Source organism: Apium graveolens, unplaced genomic scaffold (genome assembly GCF_009905375.1).
Source record: "Apium graveolens cultivar Ventura unplaced genomic scaffold, ASM990537v1 ctg9251, whole genome shotgun sequence".
In the NCBI taxonomy this organism is placed as follows: domain Eukaryota; kingdom Viridiplantae; phylum Streptophyta; class Magnoliopsida; order Apiales; family Apiaceae; genus Apium; species Apium graveolens.
Window position 1 is genome coordinate 27,665 of NW_027421863.1, and position 15,979 is coordinate 43,643.

At 33.1% G+C, this 15,979-nt stretch overlaps 1 protein-coding gene across 1 annotated transcript; it reads left to right on the forward strand.

The window, feature by feature from the left end:
- The first annotated feature begins 272 nt into the window (after window positions 1–272).
- Window positions 273–3,321, forward strand: LOC141705710 (protein MRG1-like). The gene is made up of 7 exons (XM_074508597.1): window positions 273–380; window positions 1,001–1,060; window positions 1,161–1,174; window positions 1,499–1,592; window positions 2,153–2,257; window positions 3,039–3,206; window positions 3,313–3,321. Exons 1-7 carry the CDS (start codon window positions 273–275, stop codon window positions 3,319–3,321), a joined length of 558 nt encoding a protein of 185 aa, XP_074364698.1.
- Window positions 3,322–15,979: the final 12,658 nt, after the last annotated feature.

Consider the following 15,979-nt stretch of genomic DNA (forward strand, 5'->3'; position numbering starts at 1 on the left):
CTAAATAAAACTTTCAAAAAAATAAATGTATTTTTTGAAAAAAGTGTCCGTTATAATAACAAGCACTCTCTTAGTCTTAGACATTTAGATCTGGTGCAAAAAAATTAACAAACTATTAGCCAATCAGTCAGTCAAGAACAGGTACTTCTATCCTATGTAGCCAAGTTTATGTTTATAAAGAGTTATATAATAAGGTCTTGATTTTGTTTGTTTCAAAAGGGATATAACAACCATTGTAATTGTAGGTTGAAAGAAACAAAATTCATACAGAAATGGGACGATCAAACAGTGGAGTCTCACGCTATTCTCTTACAAACAGTCTTTATCTTGAAGGTGAAAAAGTCCTGGCCTTTTATGGTGGCAAGTGGTATCCGGCCAAGGTATCGCACTTGCAATTTTATCTTTTAAGTTTTTCTTTATCATTGGAGTGATTCCTATCTGTTTTAATTAATGTGTGTGATTGAATTTGGGTGATTTACATTGATTGCTCATGATATAATTATATGGGAAGGGAAAATAATTGATGCATTGTTATTTCACAATTCTCTTATTGTATCGTCACATTATTTGAAGAAGTTAATACATACTTTGAAGTTCTCTTATTGTCCTCAAGAGGATTCAGATTATTTGAAGAAGTTAATACATACTTTGAAGTTGTCAAAGTGCTTTTTTCGCAAACATCATATCAAACATCACAATTTGAGGATTAAATCCCAAAGATGTTGATTTTTGCTGTGCACTTATACTATAGTGACTATGTCCAAATACATGAAATGTGCACTAAGGTATTTAGTTTTAGCTCCTCATGAAAGTCATTGTTGCATATTTATTTTTTCTTTTATCATTAATATAGCGTGATTCCGTAAGTTATTTACCACCTTGCTGCATATATTTGAGCAATTGGTCAGTCATCTTTTGTGCTTTTATTGCCTTTGCATCTTTAACATTCTTTTGGTTTGCTTTTGCAATAAAAAAGGTATAAATTCTATTTTCTTTATAGGTGCGCAAGGTTGAATACGAGAAACAAATAGAGGCATGGACATATTGGGTTCATTATATTGTGAGTATTGCTTTATTAAAACCTTGTATTTTTTCATGAGCAATGAATATTATTAGTATTAATCATTTTTTAATAACCTATTGTCACTTTATATGTGCAGGGTTGGAATAAAAGGTTAGTAAGAGGAAGCACCTTACATTGAGAATAAAATACTTTTTTCTAATAAATTTTTGTTCTATAATTTCTTTCCTTAATACGTTTGTGTTCTTGTAATTAGATCAATTATAGTAGTCTTTATATTATGTTAAATCCATTATTATCTTATTTATTATTGTTATAATAGCTAATTTGAATATTATTGAGTGGGTTACATGCTCATGAAAAGTTCTTTAGTTCAATGTTTGTTCAACTATTTTATGTTCATATTTTTTCTAATAGCTTGCTTTTTAAGCATGTTAGCCTCCTCCTAGAACATTGTTAAAACTTTCAAACTCACAGGTACGATGAATGGATATTAGATGCTCAACTCCTCAAGAAATTTAGTGAAGAATGTTCTCAAAAGCACTTGGGGAAGCGTGGTAGATCAGCTATGGTATATTTATATGCACAAATATTTTGTATTTGTTTCAACCTCGCCTTCTTTTAATTAATATTAATACCTATGTTATGGTCACATGCAACAAGAGGTGGTTCCAAGATACACCTTGAGGTGGTATGCAAATAATAATTGTCATATTCTTAGTAAGATAAAAGTGAAGGTTCTTGAGTTATAATCCAATTTTTGAGAAAGACCGAAATGAACTCCAAGAATGCAAAGTATTTTTGCCATTCGAGGTTCAAACAATGATAAAAGACTAACACTTTGATTACAAGAGGTTGATGGTTTCAAGTTAATTATGCTCTCAATTGTTATTTAAAAATGACAAGTGCATATTTTCATGATGTTGTTAATGCTGTGATAATATCTAGTGATATTTTTATTGTTAGATCACCAATGTCACTCAATTTTGTGCTATCCATTATATCTTGTGCCTTATTTTATATTAATAATAATTATTATCTTTTAGATCTTGGATAGACTCATATTTTAATTGTTTCTTACATTTATTTTTCAGTCAGTTAAATGCTATTTCAATTTTTGTTATTTATCAGGAGGATCCTTTAATAATGGAGGAAAATAAGTTGAGTATTGAAATACCACAGGCACTCAAGACTCAACTTTTGAATGATAGAGAATATGTAACAAATTCATCAAAGGTACTCGAATTTCTGTTTTACTAAATTAAACTCTTCACCTCGTTTTATATAATCTTCACTGTACAAGTTTCTAACCAGGTACACATCATATATTTAGCTCTAAGTCCATCCTATATCTTAAATGAAACTATCTTATATTTTCAGTTAGTTGATATATTTTTTAAGCAAAGGTGTGGAGCAGGGGGAGTTTAGAATCAAACTCATCATCTACATTTCTTGTAAACCTCTTCTGGCACTAACTCGATTGGGAATTCTTTGATCCTAATATAATGTTAATTTAACTTTTTCGAAATTTTTCAGTGATATGAATTAGCTCCCTTGAACTGCCCTTGATATTATACCTTCATAGTTAGTGTACCGTATGTGATCTATGTATCCTTCATACTTATATCCTTGCCTGGTGACTTACAGCTTGTTGGGCTCCCCGCGTTCTCCCAGCGTCGATGGCATTTTGAAGATGTTCAATGAGTTCAGGGTGAATGAAGATGAGGAGTAAGTTTCTTATTTATAATTGATGTTAGTATTGAATTATTTGAGAATATGTGTGCTTAGGCTTAAATCCTACAATGTATTCTACAACAGTTTGTTCTTTATATGTAGGTCAACATCAAAAAGAAATAACTGACTTTTACTTTCAGTGATATAATAAAAAAATATTTGATGTCACTAACTTTTGTTGTTTTATTTTGTAATATTTCTTTATATATAGTTCCACGGCCTAGGTGTTTCTGTTGATCTAGAAGTCATCTAACTTCTGACATGCTTTGCTTTGGGGTTAAAGGTTAAGAGAGACAATTCCAGAAATCTTAAAGGTTTGTGCAATTACTTCAACAAAGCGTTGTCCACAAAGCTTCTCTACAAAACTGAGCTCCAGCAATATGACGAAGTGCGTGCAAAGAATATCCAGCCTTCAACCATATATGGAGCTGAACATTTTTTGCGTCTTTTGGTAAGCTAGACAATTCTTAGAGAGCTATTTAGATTATTTTAAATGAAGTTTCATGGTATTTTCTTTTCTATACATGCTATTTTTTTTAATTTAATATGGTGGCTAGGTACTATAATTGCTTGCAGAGACTTTGAAAGCATCAGTTTAAATAGTATGAAACTATTTCATTTCAAGACCTATCATGCTACTAGACTTTTTGGCTATATATAAATGACAAGAGTTTCAGACATAGACAAGTTTGCCTGTACCTCAAATCAAGGCTTTTATGATGGGGAATTCTTTAATGTTAATTGATCATCTATTTCAATTACAGTTAAGTTGCCAAGGTTCTTGCGTGCTGCTAACATTGACGAGGAATCACTGCTGAAACTTCAACAAGAGATAATTGAATTGCTGAAGTATGTCTCTTTCTTTTGATTAACTGCATTGCAGAAGATTTCAGTTTTTACTAATTCTACCAACAAAGGCTGCCGTCCTACAGTTTTATATTAACTTTCTTCAGTCTATGGTCCTATAATTTCTTTTTATTCCAAAATAATGAGAGCATGTTGGCTTTGTTCCTCAATTTGCTTTGCTGAGCCAATACTAATAAACAACACTAACCATATTGTGTGCAGGTTTTTGGAGGCCAATCAGAGTACATTTTTCCTTTCTAGCTACTCACAAGAACCATGAAAATTTGGATATATACCTAGATGAAATAAGAAATATTGAACTAAGATGCTTTTATTTTACTTACCAAATATTGAACTAAGATGCAGTTACCATATGCTGAACACTTTTATTTTAATTACCAAATATTGAACTAAGAGGCTTGCTGTTTTTTAGCTATATAGCTGGCAGGAGCATGTGTTGTTTGTCATTGGCTTGTTATGTGTTAGTAGTTTATTTAATCAGCAATTTGGTGTTACTAGTTTATTTAAGCACCAATAGCATGATGTAATTGGCAGTTATTTATTAGTGTGTATTTTAAGATGATAATAATATTTAGTGGTTGTTAGGAAAAAAATAATCATATAAGCTAAGGCTGATAGTATATATTTGTTCTTAGGAAAAAAATACACCATTGAACATATACCTTAACCATCTTTTACTTAATATGATAATAATATTTCGTGATTGTTAGCAAAAAAAAAAAAATTAATCATATCCTAAGGCCAAGGTAGAAGTTCTTTTGTTAAAAAAAGGTAATTAAAAATAAGTATAAAAATTTGTCTAAAATACCTACATTTTAAACTTATTTAAAAAGTATATTAGTTAAAAATTTATTTTCAAAATAATATTTTTGGAAAAAAAAGAGAATAAATCCGACCACATAAAAGCACCGCACGAAAATTCGGCAAATTAAACCGACTGACCGCGTAATCGTCGGTTATTACTGTATGAATCGACAAAATCATACCGTTTTTGATGACGTGGCAACATTAAAATCGAGCAGAGAGATGTGGTCGATTATATTGCTGAAATGGCACGAATCACACTGACCCTCGATCATGGTTGATTATGAGTTTACCAGAAAAATATTAAAAAGTGATTTTATTTAGAAAAATTTGTACATTTTTACCATGGAACAACATAGTTTTGTACGAAAGTCATAACTCAAGGATAGCCGGTTTTAAGCTCTCATATCTCCAAATGAGTAGAAATTGAAAAAAAGAAAGAATAGAAAGAATTGAGAACGAGAAGTGATACAAACATATAATGTAAATCTTTTCTTTTTTTTATTTTATTAAATTTGTGTTTGTATGTGTGGGTGTGTATTACTTGTTTATGTGTTATATGTATTAAATATGTGTGTATTTACATTAAATGCATATTTTTTCATGAAATACTTGTCAAATTACTTGTTTATATTTATAAAATGTTTGTATGTAGATGACAAACATTGATCGAAGTTGGATTGGAAATCACGTCGTTAACTCCCATATAGAGAAGTGGTGTAGATTTTTTTTTTAAATTTGCAAGAAAAAATGGAAAGAAATAAGATGGTAGAATGAAATGTCCTTGTAAATATTGTAAGAATTTGTATTGGTTAGATATTGAGGATTTTAGATTTTATTTGCTCGCTAAAGGGACACTTGAGGGTTACATCATATGGATGTCGATCATCGAAAAAGTGGGAAGGAAACGTTGTCGACATCACATCATCATTATTGTATTTCGGAACCTCTTAGGGTAGAACAACTAGTAGATTTGAATGCGATGTTGAACGATTTTTCCAGAAGAAATCGTGAATTTTATGATACCGTGGATCGGGGAACTAGTAATGTAGAAGAAGATGGAAATGATATTGCCAAAAATTTGTATAAAATGATTGTTGAAAATGGAGAACCTATTTATCCCGGTAATACAAAGTATACAAGAATAAGCTTTACTATGAATTTTCCAATTCAAAAATAACTCACAGTATAGTAATATAGCTTTTGATAGTTCGCTTAACCTTTCACGGATGTGTTACCAAAAAAACACACGTTTCCTCAAACTTATTTTATAATGAAAAAGATTATAAAGGGTTTGAGGGTTGAATATTGAAAATTATATTTATGTCAGCACGATTGTATGTTATTTTATGGAGATGTGAAGGATAAATTTGTGTGTGATATATGTGGTCAAGATCGTAATCGAGATGTTTCGAGAAAAGATGGTAAGAAAATACTAAAAATTCTTAAGACATTTCCTTTTGTTTCCTCGACTACAACGTATGTATATGTCATCGGATACATCCGATCATAGGAGAAGGTATAAGAATCGTGATATAAAGATAAAGAAATCAGTCATCCTGCAGATGGAGAAGAGTGGAATCATTTTGACCGTTGATATCCATCATTTGCTCAAGAGATTCGCAATATAAGGTTGGCCTTGCGACCGATGGTTTCAATCCTTTGGCCCTACCGGAAAAAAACATAAAAAGTGTGTGGCCCTTGACTGTAGTTGCTTATAATCTTCCACCATCGACGTGTATGAAAAGGCCTTATATATTTATGACCGATATATTGCTGATTCCGAATAGCATTGGTAAAGATATTAATATTTGTCTAAGGCCTCTCATTGCCTCATTTATGGATCGATGAAAATGACAAGTCGCCTAGCGCACCTTATTCTTTCACTAGAAAATAACTTAAACTTTTGTGTCAATGGATAAGTTCTTTGAAACTTCTAGATAGCTAGTCTTCAAATATATCTCGTTGTTACAATAATGAGAAGTGTATATTTTATGAATTTAAATCACGTGATTGTTATATTTTTGTAAAAAACTTATTATCTCTTGCAATTCGTGAACTTCTATCGACACCTATTGTGGATGCCATCACGGTAATTTCAAAAACAAAAATCAATATTTGCGGTCATAGGTGGTTACAAAAAATGATTTGAAAATAATGGAAAAAATCGGTTCTTAAAGCATTGTGCTTGTTAGAAACAAATTTTCCTAAAAGTTGGTTTGATTTGATGGAACACTTGATTATACATTTAGTGGAAGAAATTAGACTTGATGGACCTGCTTATTGGTATTGGATATATCTGATTGAGCGTTTTTTCGGGAAACTTAAACAAAAAGTCAGTAATAAAGCAAGAGTTGAGGGTTCAATTATCGAACATTATATGGAAGAGGATATTCTTGATATTTGTTCTCTTTTTCTTTACCTCTGATTCGGAGATTACTTTGCATCGTAATGACGTTTTGTTTGACGTACAAAATTCCGATAAATTAAAAGTTTTCAAAGAATACGTTCTTCTAAAATCTCCTGAAGTTCAACCTTACCTAAAGTACGAAGATCTTACCATAAGAATTTAAAAGGACTATGAATGAGCTTAAAAAAAGAACCAAGAAAATGGAAAGGGAGACCGGGGTGTCCAGGTTGTTGTTAAAGCCATCATATTGGTCCCTTTTATTTTGGAAAGATATGTTGAACAATTGGGAAACCAATAAGGGACATTCACATTTGTCATCCTCGGAGCCGCTAATCGTCAACTCTTAAAAAGGTTGCATAGTGCCGATGCCCGGTCATTCAATACCATATGGGAGTTATCTTATTTAAACATCTACGCACACACTCAAGTTTTATTACCAAACTATATATGCTAATATAATTAATTTATTGATATTAAGGAAATTATAAAGCAAAACAAGAAGAAATCAACCAGACTTGAGGTGTGGGATAAATGTCATAAGAGAGTCGGCTCTGATCCATAAAATCTCATCTACACTACTCTGCATGCCATGCACATTGCGGTAGTTATTCAAATAGTTTTAGTGTACATGCTTGCTTGTTTATATTATAAGTACTACAATTTCTTTTGTTATAATTTCACTTGAAAACTGTGCAGGAATGCTATGTCTCTATACTTGAGTGGATGCACTTGGATATTACTCAAACAAGTATGAGGGATGACCTATAGGATCGGTGGATGGAAGCAAACGGGGTTCCTCGAAGGTGAAAATGCTCGAGCCACTGACCTCATTCCTACACAACTACACGCTATAGAGATTCCACCAGAGGCGAAGCCGACTCATTCTCATCCGCGCCAATCCACATCGATTCGCTCATGAGATATTCGATGAGGAAATACCCACATTTGCACGCACCGCCCTCTTCTAAACCCAAGTCAGAGGCTGCAATGGAATAATCTCATTGGTAGTGAGGTTGTTCACATTGTCGGAACATTAATTGAAGATATTGTCGAAAAACCTAAAACGCAGGTTCAACAGGTATATTGTAAATTTAATTTTATTCCTGCTTTTAAATTGGTTTATACAGGTTTATATATTTATATAGGAACAACTTTATTTGGAGGTTTAAAATGATTATACCACCGAGGATGAGGCTTCGAACAATGAGGATGGTCGCGGTGGTAATTATAGTGGTGGTTGTGCTGATGTTGGTGATGGTGGCCAAAATAATGATGGTGGATCATCTTCTTCTGTTTCTTTGTCGGATTAATTATAAAGTTCTATGAACTTTAATTAATTTAAAAATCGGAACTTCTGTTGTAAGTTAAGACAATTTTGATGCACCGGTTTGTTGGATGTCCGGTTATATCATCCTTAAAATTGGTATTATCTCGGTTTGTAATGAAATTTAACTTTTTCTCGCTTAATATTTATCATGTATGTTTGTGAATATTTAATTTTATTGGTTGAATGTTTTGTAGGTTGTTTGTGTACTTGAATTGCATTGTTGGTTTTGAAATTGTATTATTGGTTTTGGAAATCCATTTTTGGTTTTGGAATGGCACTGCAGGAACTGCAGAAAACCATTATTTTTTTGTCTAAAAAACCCAAAAAAGCGACCGACCTAAGACATAACCGACCAAATTTTACCATAAATATACAGTAAAAACCGACTACCAGAATACATAAATGACTGTATTAAAGAGTAAAACCGACCGTATCCTTAAATGTTTGTCGGTTAAGGTTGGTCGGTTAAGGTTGGTCGGTTAAGGTTGGTCGGTTATTGACATGTATAGCCATATGTACAGAAAAGACCCCACTTTCTATATATTGAGGTGGGACATAACTGACTGAGGTTAAAAGGGTTCAACAGGACCAAATGTTATAACTGACTAGGCTTAAATCGACCATATAAATTTGACATTTTTAGCTTTTTAACCGACCAATTCTTGATAAAACCACAATATTGATGCAAAAGGTTTGATAGAAGGTTTTGAAAAACAACATAAGGGAAGGCTATAATATGGAATGTTTAGGTTTTTGAATTGTACTGAAAGTTTGCATTTTTGTAGTTTGTTAAATTATGATAGTGATGTAGTGGCTCATAATAGTCAAATTAAAAATTTGGTCACAAATATTAATGTTGATTATGTGAATATTAAGGGGGATATTGGTAGCTGATGAAAATAGGGTAGTCTAAAGCATACCTAAAGGTAGATCATGATAATAGGATAGTTTTGAATTGTATTTTCCTACCAGGTATTTGGCTTCAAGTGGCGAAACACATTAATTGTTTTGTGCTCTAAAACTGTCAATGTCATGCTTAAAAATTTGACATCTCCAAATTAGTTCAATAACAACGAAGCTAAGCTTTATATAAAAAACTAAAATTTTAAAATTTATGCATCTTGTGGTAATGCAAGCGCGTGTTGCAGATGTTAGAGAGGATTGTTAAACTGTTGCATTTATATAAAAATTCTCATTGAAAAGATTAGTACATGAATTTCATTTTAACATAATAATGTTATTTATTTGACATTATATATGACTTTTATTTCGTCAGTGTTTTATATTCGAATGCTTTGTATTAGTTTGATAATGATAATCAAAGTTTTGATTATTTATCTATGATTGATTCGGCTTATTTTGTTTTTGGCATGTATGTATGTATGTTTATATATATAGACATCATTTATATATTTTGTTTATTGACATCGTTCTTATTTTTTACATCGATTATTAACGGATATCTTAGTACGTGTCTAAGATATCGGATAGTAAGTAATGTCTTTGTATGTTTAATACATCAGTTATTTAGTTAGAAATGATGTATTATAGAGTCTTTCACATTAGTACAGAACCGATGTCAAAAACAGAGACTTTTAACTACCACTACGCCATAAACGACCTTATACAACATGATTAAGTGATGTTGCCGTAGAAAATTTTACCATATCATTATGATAATCTACCCTATTATAATATGTTTTTATTATATTAGCATAGGTTTGTTAAAGTGTTGCCAAGCCATAGTATAAACTAAAATATTCATTTTTTATTAAAAAACATTAAAATTCTGCTGAGTAGTCACACGTGGGTCCCACATGGGGGTTCCCAGTTGCTGACATGACCCCGGTGGGTCCCATCTGTGGGCCACATACTCCCCACGTTGCTGACGTGGCAGCTTTGGTCCCCACATGGGTGACACCACACTGCTGACGTGGCTGGTGGGTCCCGCATGTGTGCCCTACATTGCTAACGTGACAGTATGGTCCCCATATATGGGCCCCACACTGCAGACGTGCCAGTTCTGGGCCCCACACTATTGACGTGCCAGTTGGGGTTCCCACATGGCTGAAGTGGTGATTGTGGTCCCCATCTGGTGGGGCTCCACTAATGACATGGTGAAGGGTACACTCTGCTAATGTGGCCACAGGTGGGACACATTTGTGGTGAGGTTGAAGTACTATTGAAGGTTAAAATAAAAATTTTGCACAACCTGGTATTGAACCCGTGACCTCCCACATAGCAATATGAGGTGCAATTCACTACACCACAGATGAAAATGTGTTTTATACCACATTGTTTGAATGTATCTTATACAAACAATTGATTTTTACTTAAAGAAAAGACTCCTTAATTGCTCTTTAATTTTTTAAATTAATTTCGATGATTCATCCATACAGATGTTAGAAACTATCTACTTTAGGGGTGTACCATCATATTTAGGATTATACATATATATATATATATATATATATATATATATATATATTGTGAGATAATATAGCAGTCAAAGTAGTCAGAATAAACTAACCCCAAAACTGCGCTATTGTGCCGAATAAAGTATCGATTTTTTTAAAATAAACTTTCGACGATCCCTCCATACGGATGTTAGGAACTATCTATTTTAGGTGTGTACCATGAAATTTAGGATTTTATATATTTAGTTTGTGAGATATTATAGCAATCAAAGCACTCAAAATAAACTAACACCTAAACTGCGCTATTGTTGCAAATGAAGTATCGATTCTTTTAAAATAAAATTTTCGATGATCCATCTGTACGGATGTTAGAAACAATATATTTTAGGGGTGTAACATAATTTTTAGGATTTTGTTAGGCACACACACTGTAGAAGGGGGTTGAATACAGTGTTTACTACAATCAAATCGAATATAAGAAACTCAAGTAATAGAAAATAGATTTTATTGAACACAATAAAGTCTATTACAATATGGAACTATCCTCTCTCAGTGATGAACTAATTATTACGAGAGCTGTTAGGGTTACAATGAATAATAACTCGATAATGATAACACATATAGTGTAAACCCTATTCCTGTGTTTATATACTACACAATTACAAGATAATGTTCTAATTGATATGGAATATAAGTTTGCTTCCTAAAATATATCAACTAGTTATTTTTCTTCCAAGTATTCTATTTTTCATAGAATTCCTTCTTCATGCATATTTCTTTATGTCTTAGTCTCGATCTTCTTTCCTTTCAATCAACCGCCTGCCTTATCTGAAAGTCTCCTTAAGTCCTGATATTATCTCCTGATAAATATCTTCTGATAACTTAAGTTCTGATATCTTAAGTTTTTTCTTCATTATAAGTGTTGATTTCCAGTTAAGTACTGATTTGTCATGTTAAGTAAGATCTGAAAAATAAACACAAATCGTATTACATATGACATCACAAATATATCTAACGATCTCCCCCAACTTATAAATTAGCATAATATACAATTTTAACAAATATTTGATGATGTCAAGAATATTAAGTACAAATACATGAGAATTTGACTAGATAACTACAACTTACAGTCCTTTTAGCTTTACCATCTTAAGGTCTGATAACAGCTTCAGTCTGTACACACTTCAGAATTTAAGCAGTTGTAGATCTTTGACTTGGCTTCAATTTCTGATCTCTTTGATGTCAGGAGTTGTTCTGAGATAGTTCTTCAAAAGACATCTCTCACCATATTCAAGTTCATTAACCATCCTCCTTTTAGCATTTATCAATTCAGTTGTATCTTCACCAGTTTGAAAAATAGCTGCTCTGAGATCATTTATCTTAGCTTTTCATATCTCCTGATCTAGTCTAATCATATGCCTTGTCAGACTCTAAATTGAATTCCACAGCCTTATAACCCAGAAAAGTAGTTATAATCTTAGTAGAGTTAGGGTTCATTTTAACAATATCACCTTTGTGATCTCTATACTTGGGACAATATGTGCTATCAGACTTTACAGAATAAAGCTTCTTCTGTCTTTGAATTTGTGACTTTAAATAACCTGCAGCACTATCTGTTAATCTGTTTCTCACTTGAAGTAGGAATAGGACATGTTCCAGTTCCTCAAAATACTTCAGTGGTATAGCATTCTGCCTGATATGGTATACCCTTCCATCTATCATAAAATATAACAAGATATGTTTTTTCAAAAAGGTATGGTAAACCATTTGTACAGATTCAAGTCGATTCAATCTTTCAGGAGTTGCTCCAACACCTTGTTCACTTAAGGAAGTTGGATCATTGGTAGTGTTATGTACTATTCTTTCATCAAAACTACCCAATCCATATTTATCTCTTGCTTCCTTTCCTGTAACAACTCTTGCTTCAAAACCACTTGTTACAGTCTTCAAAGATTGAGTATTTTAGCTTTGGTGAATCCTGGTTGGAGTATCTTTGAAGGTATAACATGAGCAATGTCAGAGGATTCCTTTTCCTTATCATCTGATATCAAGCCAACTTGAGCTATACAAGAGGTTGCTTGCTTCTATGTCATATCAGAACTTATTACATCTTGACTCTGAACAACATGAGCCATGTCAGAGGTTGTTTGAAAAATCTTCTTTTGCATCAGAGTAAGACTAGCATCTTCTTCATCAACAATTATTTCTTCATCCATGACTAGCATATAAACCTTTACAGGTTTATTAACTTTTTCTTTACCCTTGGACCTTGGATCAATTTCAACTTGTGATTTGGCTTTGGTTGCCTCGGAATTTGTTCTTTCTTTTATCACAATACCCTTAGGCTTTGGAAATTTCTTTTCAATAACAGAAGCTTTAGATTTTATCTTGACACCTTCTGCTTTGAGTCTAGCTTCTTCTTCCTTTAGACTCTCAAAGTCCATTCCTGTATTTTCTTTAAGAAATAACTGCTTTGAAATTTCTTCATCAAGTTCCAGATGTTCACCAGAACTTATCCTTTTACCAGAATCAGAACTTATTCTTCTCCTAGTATCAGAACTTATTCCTGACTTGTAATTCTAGCTTTACTTGATAAAAATCCTTTGCTTTGACCTTGACCTCTACCCTTATCAGAGTTTCCCTGGTCATCATTTCCATCATCCTTTCCCTTCAGTGTCTGAATAGATTTGCATTTGGACTTAATCACTTTCTCCCCCTTTTTGGCATCAGCAGGTAAAAGAAAGAGATAAGAAATTCCACTGAGGATTGGATCTCATTGAGTTGAGTTTGGTGAGAAGCTTGATTCTTTAAAATTTCATCAATCTGAGTTTGTTGCTTCTCCTGAATTTTCTCAATATAGGTAATTCTGTCAAAGGTTGGCTTGAAGAAGTTTGTTAGAGGAGAAACACCAGTACCATGGAGTGAAACTCCTAGAGGAAAGGAGTGGACTAAAGAATGGAACTCAGTTAGTTTTGTTCCTTCTGAAAAGATTCTTGCTGAGCATCTGGCAAAAGCTGATGAAATGCTAATAAATGATGATTTCAAGGCACAACTGAGAGTTACTGTATTGAGTACAAGGCACCTTCAAGGTCAACACTCAACAACTCATGCCAAGGTGAATAAAATTCAAGAAACCTTGATCCAGCAAGATATGAATATTTGTTAAAATCTTGGCTTCATAAATGTTACCATGCCTATATCCTTTCAGAACAACTTTGCATATTGATTTGCTTACAACTTCACAGTGTTCTTCAAAGAAATCCACATGATAACCTCTGTCACAGATTTGACTAACACTCAGCAGATTGTGTTTAAGTCCTGAGACCATAGCTACTTCTTTAATGATGATATTCCCAAGATTAATATTTCCATATCCCAATGTTTTTCCAATATTGCCATCTCCATAAGAAACACTTGGGCCAGCTTTCTCCACAAAGTCTGATAGCAGGGCCTCTATTTCCAGTTATATGTCCTGAACATCCACTGTCCAGAACTAAGATGTTTTTCCTGTTGCCCTGCAATCACAAAGACCACTAATGATTAGTTTTAAGGACCCAGACTTGCTTGGATCTTGTGGCCTTATTAAGTTGCTTAACATTTGCAGCGGATTTTGCATCAGAGTTTATGTTAACATTTTTCTTATCAGCATTTACACTATTAGACTTTGTATCAGAACTTACACTAGAAGGAACAATGCCAACTTTCTTTAAAGAAGGTTTTATTTGATATAATCATAGTACAAACTATGATATTCCTTACAAGTATAAATGGAATGCCATAAACTACCACAATGAAAATAAGGATTATGTGGCTTATATCTAACAAACTGACTCTTAACTCCTGACTTTGAAGGTAAGGAGTTTATGTTCTTATTCTTCCTACAAAAAGAAGCCAGATGGTTAGAACTTCCACAGTTATGACATGTTTTTCTAGGAGCATTAGGAACAGGCTTATAATCATTGCTTTTATTCACACCTTCCTTTCCATTCCTATTTTTCCTAGGTGATTGAACCTTGTTTACATTCTTAACATCTTTCAGCTTATGCTTAAGCTGCTTCTTCGTCATTAAGCCTGCGTTTACTTCAGTTATCATTTCCAGTTTTAGTTTGTCAGAAGTTAATTCCTCTTTAACTTCTGATTTCTTAGTATCAGACTTTACAAGTACAAACTTAACAGGTTTTAGATTGGCTTTTGTTTAACAACTTTAGGCTTAATTTCTATAGTTCCTTTATCATTCTTATCATCTCCATAACCTAAGCCCTCTTTCCAGTTCCCACTACTTAACAAATTCTGAGTTGTTCTGCCAGAGTTAGTCCAAGTCCTGATAATCGCTCTTTCCTTTTCTAGCTCAGTTTTTAGAGATTCATTCATTTTAAGTACTTCATCCCTAACATAGAAAACATCATCTCTATCTTTCTGAGTTTGATGAAATATGACTAACTCTTTTTCTAAATAATCATTCTTATTTTTACAAGCAAGATTTTCAGAAGTTAATCTTTCACATGTTAAAGTTTGATCTCTATAACTAATGAACATGGTTTTAAGATATCTTCTCGACTCATTAATATCATCAGTATGAAAGGCATAAGTAGTTTGAGGTACCTTTAACTCAGCAGCATCAGAACTACTATCAGCATTTGCCATCAAGGCATAGTTCTCCTCACTTTCAGAATCTGAAGTGTCTGTCCAGCTTTTCTTTTGTATGAGAAGATCTTTGCCTTTGTCACTCTTCACTTTCTTGCAATCAGGAGATATGTGGCCTTTCTCACCATAGTTGTAGCATTTGACATTTGTGTAATCTCCTCTGTTAGACTTTCCTCCTTTGCCTTCAGACTTTCTGAAATTCCTCTTATCAGAATTTGCACCTTTCCTGGAAAGCTTTTTTCCCTTCCTGAACTTCCTATATGTAATCCCTATGATTTATTTCACCAGAAGAGCGCACAGCTTCACAATCTCTTCATCAGCATCCATCTCAGAAAGCTTTCAGTTTCTGAGTCATCATCACTATCAGAACTTGATGACTCAGTATCAGATTTTGTGATGAGCGCTTTTCCCTTGCCTTTCCTTGAGGTAGCTGCCTTGTGGGATTCTTCTTCAGCCTTAAGAGCAAATGTCCTTGACTTTCCTCCTTTCCTCTTGCTTCTTTGTTCCATCTCAAGTTCATGAGTCTTGAGCATCCCATAAATTTCATCAAGAGTTGTTTCTTCAAGATTATAGTTATCTCTTATAATTGTTGCCTTCAAATCCTAACTTTCAGGAAGACCTAACAGGAATTTAAGGTTTGAATCTTCAATATCATACTCCTTATCAACCAGTGACAAATCATTCAAGAGTTTGACAAATCTGTCATATAGATCAGTCAATGACTCGTTAGACTTTGAGTCAAGGTTCATCTCTTG

Coding starts and splice junctions, on each gene's coding strand:
- LOC141705710 (XM_074508597.1), top strand. CDS start 273: ATGGGACGATCAAACAGTGGAGTCTCACGCTATTCTCTTACAAACAGT. Junction 381..1,000: donor GCAAGTGGTATCCGGCCAAG/GTATCGCACTTG, acceptor TTTTCTTTATAG/GTGCGCAAGGTTGAATACGA. Junction 1,593..2,152: donor AGCGTGGTAGATCAGCTATG/GTATATTTATAT, acceptor GTTATTTATCAG/GAGGATCCTTTAATAATGGA.